Raw genomic sequence first — 8,820 nt, forward strand, 5'->3', positions numbered from 1 at the left:
TTATTCTGAAAGCAGAATTTTTGTGCCTAAACATTGATTAAATGTTGCAGGTCACTTTGCTAACCCTTCACCTTTATCCTGCAGCAGGCTCCCATACAAGTCTTGCTTTACACCAGAGCAGGTGTTCAACAGAATCATGTAAAATTTAGCCCCGCCTGTAGCTCAGTGAGCACTCTTACTCTGGGTGAACCTGTAGGAGATTTTGGGATCCTCCAGGAGTCAGAGGTGGCAATAGCATCCTCTTTGATTTTATTTTACTTGACAGGAGGGTGAGCTCTTCCCACTGTGTGTCACACAGCGAACATGGTTCCACTTGTATAGTTTATGCTCTGATACAGGTAGGTCAGTGTATTTCCACCCAGGTGCTGCAAATTCTTTGCCTTCCATTTTCTGTTGGAACAAGCAATTTGAAAGTAGCTGATACTCAGACCACTGAATGGTTCAATTTTTCAATATGTAGCAGTCATTCTGTTTCAGTTTTTTGTTTAGTTTTTGGGGGAGTATTTTGGGGTTTGCATGGGAGGGGTATTATCTTAGTTTATAGAAATAACATTCATGGATGTGAAGGAGGGCGACAGTAATCAAGGGGGTAATTGAGAAAATTCTAATTGCTTGCACTATTCCAAATACCATTGAATTTTGTAAGGAGAAGTGATGGATTTCCAAAGGCCATTTTGCTCTCCTGCTGTGACACCACACAGAAACAGCAGGGAATTGCTTAGTATCTTTCCCTTGCTCCCAAGAGTGCTCTTCAAAAAGGCCAAAACCTTAGTCATTCAAAATACTTAATGAATTGTCTTGGCTCTTCACTGGCCCTTTGGCATGTAGCACACACAGTCAAAGAATTGTTTAGTTGGAAATGACCTTTTGAGATCATCTGGTCCAACTCCCTGCTCAAGCAGGGTCACCTAGAGGAGGTTGTCCAGTCAGATTTTTGAATATCTCCAAGGATGAACATTCCACAACCTGATTGTGCAACACAGTCCAGCGTTTGACCACCTTCAAACAAAAAGTCTTCATGTATTCAGATTCAATTTCCTATTTGGAATTTCTCCCTGTTGCTTCTTGTTCTGTCAGTGCACAAAAAGTCAGAAGAGTCTGTTTCCCTCTTCCCTGCCTTTCAGCTATACACTGTGAGCCTTCTTTTCTTCAGGTTGAAGAGTCCCACCTCTCTCAGCATCTCCTCATGTGATGGATACTCAAGTCCATTAAACCAGTCCCATGCTGGAGTCATTCACTAAGTTCTCTCTTATTGTGGAACCCACAAAACCCAGATGGGACCTTAGCGGTGCTGATTAGGGTGGAAGGATCATCCCCCTCTGCCTGTGTTTTTGTTAATCCAGTCTGGGAGGCTGTTGGGCACCTTTGCCTCATGACACATTGCTGCTGTACAGTTTATTGTCCACCATGACCTCAAGGTCCTTTTCTGCAGAGCTGTTTTCCATCTGGCTTAGCTGCTCCATGGGTGCTGGTGCCTGGGGTTAGGAGTGACACTTGCACATTGAGCTGAGCTTCTGTCTGCAGGCACTGTAGAGTTTGGCTTTTGGAAACAAGCAGAATAGTTAAACCAGATTAGAAACGAGAAAAGACCCAACCAAAAACCTATTTTCATTATTTCCTTTCTTCAATAATTAATTTCTTCTTCGGATGTCAAAAAGTGCAGTTACTTTCCAAAATCCCATTGGCCCTTATCTCAGAGCAGTAGTAATCCTTCATTGTCCTTCATGTCTTCTATTTTATAATTTGTACTCTCAGTTTCTAACCTTTCCTATAGGAAGGCAACTGATCAATAATATCTACTTTTTGTCTCTTTTTCCTAAACATCTGGGCTGAGAGATCAGAAGCTGCATTTGAGCAAAATGATCCCATTTTTTCCAAAACTTAAATAAGTCTTTACAGTAATTTGATCTGCTTTTTATCTGCTTGCAAATCATAGGCTCTGAGATAATGCTCAAGAGACAGAGTCAAATAGGTGAAAAGCTTAAAGCAAGACAATGTTAGACCTGCAGCATTGTTGAATTTGGGTATTACTTGTTCCCAAGTACTTTAATTAACTGCTTATTTGATACTGTGGAGTTTTTTTCAGTTTTCAGAGGAAGACAGCAGAACCAGAAAATATACCTAGTTGGAATTTGTTTTCACTCCTGCCTTGGATACTGGTTCAGTATTTGCAGCACTGGATAGAGAATTTGAGCATGAAGGACACATACGCATGTGGACCCATGCAAAGCTGTTTATTGTCATTTTTAAAATGGGTGAAGCTGTTTCTCCAGATATAACCTGTGTGTGGATAGAGATGCCATGCTCAGCCATATACCATATATTTGTCTTAGCCATAAAGGCTCATTTGAGAGTTACTTGTCTACATATGATTGTGGTGTTATTTATGAGGTTATTGGTACTTGCTGTACTTAGACTATGCAGTCATCTTTTTTTGTTGCTCCATCTTTCTGTTGGTTAACAGAGTTTTTCTTGTCTTCTTCATTTTCTTCCATCCTTTTAAGATTTCTCATCTGCTGTCACGGAAACATTTCAGTTTTGCTTTTTCTTTCTACCTGAAAAGAATTTTGTAGTTGCCTGGGATATTACAAGTAACAGCATGTAGGCAGAGACTACACATCAGAATTAAACTTCAGAAGGTTTATGGTGTCCATGGACTGCAGGATTTATGTTTGCTAGTTAGGTTTACAGCAGAGCCTCATGATTAAGTTGCAGAAGGGAGGAGAATCCAGGACTTAGAAGAGGATAATAATATTTCTTATTTAAGAGAAGATGCAAAGCATAATTAATTTGTTCTTGTACAGTGCTTTGTGATCCTGGGATAGGAGAAGCTTTGTGTGTACTGTCACTACTCATAATCAGAGACAGAAGCCCTTTAGATTAACAGAGCTGTCCAGAAATTAAAAATATGCATGAACATACTAAGAGCAAAACATCATAGCAAATGCATGTAAATACACATACACTAAGTTGAAGTTTTGGGGAATTGATAACAGAATCAAAAGCAGCCAAGACTTTTCAAAGACATAATAATGGTTGCCTGAAAGAGCTGTGGTTGGTATAGCTTTACCATGGTCCAGTCACAATTTTTCAAAAGTAGCAGCTTAGTTCTTAAAGTCACATAACCTGAGGCCATCTTTTTTTCTTGACATTGCATTAACATTGGGGTCAAGTAAAACAACATTTCCTAATGTATGAGCTCTGAAAAGGACAGACTGTCCTTGTGCATTATTATTTCTGTATGCTGTACTTTTGAAACCGAGTTGTTTCAGTGTCATCCTGTTTCACTTTCCTTGAAGTGAGGTTCTGGCATAATTTGATAACATACTGCTAGAAATGAACCAATTTCTGTCTTTTAGTGCCTTTGCCCTTCATCCATACCTGTCCAGGAGGCCTCAGTAGGGATGGGATGGGCCCTAGGGTTTGTTCATAGACTTGGTCATTGGTTTACCATTTCAGCAGGCTCTAACTTGCCTTTGCTTGCTTTCTTCTCCACATAAAGTAAGCTATAGAAGAGAGGATAAAATTGGTTTTCTCATTGAGCTTGCACTTCTTCCAACAATGGATAGTGTTGCTGATTTAAGATAATCAGCAGAAAGCCCAGTATAGCAGTAGTACACACTTATTCCCAGTCATAGCACAAAAAGCTGTACTGCCAAGGAAGCCTAGCCACTTAAAGGCTTGTGCACATGTCAGGAGTTGCTACTGTCTCTGTCAATGTCCTACCTTCATCTGCCAGTCTGTTCCCTGCTGCACCCCTTGTTGCTTCCAGGTGACACCCTCCCTCTTGTCATTGTGGAGCTGAGAAAGAGGGAAGTGGAAGGTCTCTTTTACAGGCTGAGACATTAACCACCAGTTTCTTCCTGAATTCATTGCAGGAACCCTGAACTAGACAGAGGAAAAAGAAAACGTGGAAAACTCTTTCTTAACCAAGTGAAGCACTTTATACTAACTATTGGATACTTTTCAGGTGGCCTTCTTTTAATGCACAAGAGTAGAACCTTGTTACTGCCCTCTTTGCTTTTCAACTTGTTCAAAGCATTCCCCATGGAGTCTTGTACAGCTTTATATTTGTGTGTTCTGCACTATAATTATAATGATAATTCAGCTAACATGAAAGCTTTCTGGAGGTAAGTGTAGCAGAAACATTTTCTCTGCTGTAAGCTAATTTTGCTCCTTATGTAGATTCCCACCCCACCTTGCCTAGCACATGTTGAGCTTGCTGATACCACACAAGCTGTGGTCACTTGGCATTTGTTTCAGGCTACTCTTGCTGCCCTTGCTACTGGGATCTGATTACCCACGTCTGTGTCTCTGACATAAAAGTCCACCCTCCATCCATTAGGGAATTACACCTAGTGCTGCTGCTTCCATGGTACACTATATTTTTGTCTCCTTCCTTCCTATGAGAACAGTATCCAAGCAGTATCCCCCATCCCCTCCCTTTTTGAATCTGCTAAATAATGCTACTTGAGAATTTGAGTTTGCCTGCATTTTTCTTTTGCTAGCAAGTGTGAGAAATGTATTAATATTTAATCCAAACATGTTGGAAGAAGTTGAAGCTACAATTAGATAGCCATGGCCATCTGTTGTGAACAGCAGAAGAAGAATGTACTTAATAACTTGGAAAGAGAAAAGGGACTGCCAATCACCTATAGAATATTCCTTAATAAAGCTTGCACAGTCTCTGCAGAGGGAGATCCAGGTGGTAAAGGAGACACTCCAGACCGTGCTGGTGCAACTTCAGTCAGCCAAGGAGGCAGGAGAAGAAAAGGCTGGAGACTTCCTGTGTGACAGCTGGTGTCCAGGAAAACAAGACTTGAAGGAATAATGAGCAGAAAGAGCTGGTAGGATGACTTTAATTCACAAAGGGCTGCTTTTAGTAACTGAATACTGTTTTACTAAGCCTCAGGGATCTCTTCTCTCCCCTGCATAACTAATAACTAAATCAATTATGGAGAAACAGAGCCTGGAGGTCTATCATCAGAAGTATGCTACGCAGCCTCATATGTTTTGGCACAGATTGGGAAACAGCTTTCAGAGCAGAGCAGCTCCTGTAAATGTGTAGATTACAAATTGATACATTTCAAGTGAGACTGCAAAGTTGCCTTTAATGTCAGTGAAGTGTTCTCCTTGAAGGCTCATAAACACTGTCTTCCTATACTCAAGGATTTTTTTATCCTGATTTAAAAATGCAGCATTAAAGCTGGAACATCTAGTATTTCTTGGAAAATAGCTCTAAGAATAATAAGAACTTTTTTTTTCCCTTTGGCTTTAACAGCTTTCTTACACTGAATGTATTTTCACATTCCTGCCAATAATTAAATCAATAGGGTGAAATTCAAGCTAACCATGTTCTTTCAACTGAAATTTGGACCTCATTTGCTCTGTGGTATTAAGTACAGTGGAGGTAACTAACAGCAGCCCCTATAGAGTAGTTTAACTCAATTTATTTAGGTATTAATATAAACTTTCTTTAGTATTACAGGGGTTGTAAAGCAAAAAAAAAAAAAGGCTACGTTGGTGATTTGTGTTGCTTATATTTAAATATTTTATGAACAAGAAGTCATTTAAGTCTTTTTGTAAAGATTGTTACCATTACTTTGACCTTCCTTGTAAGCCTTCAGAAGGAATGCAGATTTTTTTTTTGCAAGACACGTATGTCAATATATGCACATGCATAGTTAAACATGTATTTTTATAGGAAATGAAAGCAATACTCAACTGAAGCCAACTGGATAATTGTTCAAAAGCATTAATGTCTTCAAAAATTCATTTGTACTTCTACTTTGATACCAGTATATCTTTGATACCATAAAAATCCTGTTGCAGAGGGAGAATTTAAAAAAATAATTTTTAAAAATACAGTAGAAAATATCTTGCAACTGAGTACTGTACTTTTTTGATATGGTTTTTCTGACAGTTTTAGAATTACTATTCTATGTCAGTTACTCATTTTATAGCCACGTTGTATTTTTGCAAATTTTGAAGGTCATTGGACTACTTCCCCACTAAGACCCAGTTCATTTTTTGTGTTTTAATGCTAGTTTAAACTTCTACCTCAATGTTAAGTATGGAAGGAGGGAGGAAAAAAAGTGCCAGGCAGCTGAGGATTATAATTGCCTCCAGGAGCATATGGTTGTCAAACCAGGGCAGCAGAGCTCAGGTGGTTTCTATAGTCATCAGATCCTCAGGGTTGAATTACAGCCCTGTAATTCAGAATGTGGTTGAGTCTGCTCATCGAGTAATATATGGGCCAGCATCCACATTGTGGTAAAGACTGTTGGAGCTTCAGCTTTCATGGACTCTGCTACTTGTTTCCCTAATGGAATTCTCTTGCTCTTTCTGCTTGACAAGTTTATCTATAACTCCATGTCCCTGTTCAATACCTACCTCCCCACCATAGCTCTGGCACTTCCTAAAGCTCCCCTGAACAGATGAACAAGGTGTTTGCCTCCAGCTCAAGGCAGGAGACAAGTGCAGTGGCACCCTGACATTCAGCCCACGCACAGCACCAGGTCCAAGGCAAAACCTGCCTGCCAGAAAGTACTCATGGGGAACCCACATGAGGAAGGAGAGCACTCTGACAAGATACAGCTCTTAAAATTGTTTCTTTAACATCCATAGAAGCTCCCTGGGGTTTAATACCACAGAGGGCCCAGGTACTGCATTTCCAGCTTTTATAAGGAGCTTTTATATAGGACCCTGACAACAGTCCCAGAGATGATGGCCAGTACACTAAACCAAGGTTTCATGACACCCTGCTCTCCCACCCTGCAGAGTTTTTTCCTTTTAATATTTAAATGCCTGCCATATAAACAGTTGTTAGGCCCTAGAAGTGCCTTAGAGCCAGGATCAGCTGCAGCTGAAGCATCTGATCTGCCTTCTTGCAGCAGCAAGGGCTCAACAACAGGAATAGGACCCAACCATGACAGGGGCAGGAGAACAGCACCCCCATTCCCACTAGCAAGGTTCCTTGAAGACATTCTCATAGCTTTTTGGTTTCAAACCTTCAGAGCACTACTGCATCTTAATATAAACTCAATTTAGGCAACCACTCTAATAAGACACTGAATTTCTAAGGAGAAGGGAAACTGAATCAGTCATCATTGATGTTTATATCTGTTAACATCTATTTTATATGTAACATGGACTACTACTCCTTTAATTTATTGTTCCATTAACTTCATTGTTTGTTGTGGGAAGTTAGAGCCAGTAACCATCCCTTTTCTCAGACACATTTGATAATAAGCATACTTTAAAAAAAAAGGTATACTATGCAATGTATCAGCTGCCTTTTATCTGTGAATGGAAAACTTTCAAATAAAGAGAAGTATGTTTTTAACTAACACAATGTCTGTTTGCATTCTGTGCAGTGTACAGCATTTTAGAAGTTTCATCATGGGGAGTGGAGGAGAGAAAAGGAGAAAGAAACCATGTGTGTGACTACTATTGTGCTGCTGACAGCAGTAATTCGTCTGCTTGGGGTAGCCTGTTGTGTCTTTTGAAAACAGTCTAAAGACATATTCAAGACTAAAGCCTGACAACAACATGTAGTTCTTTTCAGTATGAGAGGGACAAATAAGTATCACACAGTGAACTGTACAGACAGGTAAAATCTGCACTTGGGTCCCAGCCTGACTCAGTTTTGCTGTGCAGCTGAATCCTGCCTGCCCTCCCTCAGTTCCTCACCCATGGATTAGGGCTGAAGGAAGAGCAGCATGACCATGCCTTGGCTACAGCAATATCTGAGGTCAAAGTTATGCTCTTACACATATTCATTGCTGTGATGAGAGGTAGGAGAGTGTGCACAGTGTCCCAAGAACCAGTTTCGTACATTGTTGCTAGAATTCTCACTTCTGGGCAGACTGGTCTCCCACCACCTACAAACAATGAAAATCTCCTGAAATAAGTTCCTTTCCTACCCAGGTCATGTGCTGTCCCTAGACCCAAGTAGTTTAAAGCCCAGACCCAAAAGGTTTAAAGATTACATAGACAAATAAGGCTTTGTGTGTTTTCTTCTGCCACAGCAACAGAGTAATAAAATAATTTTGATTAAGACCATAAGACTGAGCCTAACCATTCACCCACCACTGCCAAGCAAGTGCACCACTAAAACACATATTTAAGTGCCACATCTATACATCTTTTAAATACCTCCAGCACTGGTGACACCACACCTCCCTGAGGAGCCTGATCCAATGCTTGACAGCCCTTTCAGTGAAGAATATTTTCCTGATATCCCACATTACCCTCCCCTGGCACTTAGAGTGCATCTTGAGGGCATTTCCTCTTGATCCTGTCACTTGTCACCTGGGAGAAGAGACCAACCCCCACCTGGCTGCAGCCTCCTTTCAGGCAGTTGTAGAGAGTGATATGGTCTCCCCTGAGCCTCCTTTTCCCTAGGCTGCTCCTCATCAAATTTGTGTTCCAGACCCTTCACCAGCTCCCTTGCTCCTCCAGAGCACACACAGTGGACTGCTCCAGGACAGCTGCAAAGTGAGGAAAAGTAGCTCACCTTTAGCAGTCCCTTTCATGTACTTTGTGGGAGGAGTAGTTGATTTTGCCCCCCTCAGTGTACAAACATGCTGTCAAGGGACTAAAGACTGAAGCAAGAAGAGAGCACTCCAAAGGGTGTTCAACTCCAGCCTAATATTTCTTTTCACAATCAATTAGCTAATCCATTATTTCTAAAGCATGACAGCTCAGGCTTTTGCTATCATTACTTGTTAAATCAAGATAAGTGCCTGTTTTCTAGAGCATTGGAGAAGGCACTTCAATAATGGGTCCCAGATAGGCAGTAGTGCTGGAGAGAGCTCC

General features: G+C 40.8%; 1 protein-coding gene across 2 annotated transcripts in view; it reads left to right on the top strand.

Annotated features, from left to right (window-relative positions):
• The window catches only part of DISC1 (DISC1 scaffold protein), a 191,135-nt gene extending 182,913 nt beyond the window's left edge, over positions 1-8,222 (top strand). For both annotated transcript variants that reach the window (XM_077782108.1, XM_077782109.1), the window contains exon 14: positions 4,682-8,222. In XM_077782108.1, the coding sequence (XP_077638234.1) occupies positions 4,682-4,831 (150 nt within the window). In that variant the 3' untranslated portion in view covers positions 4,832-8,222. The remainder of the gene's footprint in view (positions 1-4,681) is intronic.
• The last annotated feature ends 598 nt before the right edge of the window (positions 8,223-8,820 follow it).

This window comes from Lonchura striata, chromosome 3, assembly GCF_046129695.1.
Source record: "Lonchura striata isolate bLonStr1 chromosome 3, bLonStr1.mat, whole genome shotgun sequence".
Taxonomy (NCBI): Eukaryota; Metazoa; Chordata; class Aves; order Passeriformes; family Estrildidae; genus Lonchura; species Lonchura striata.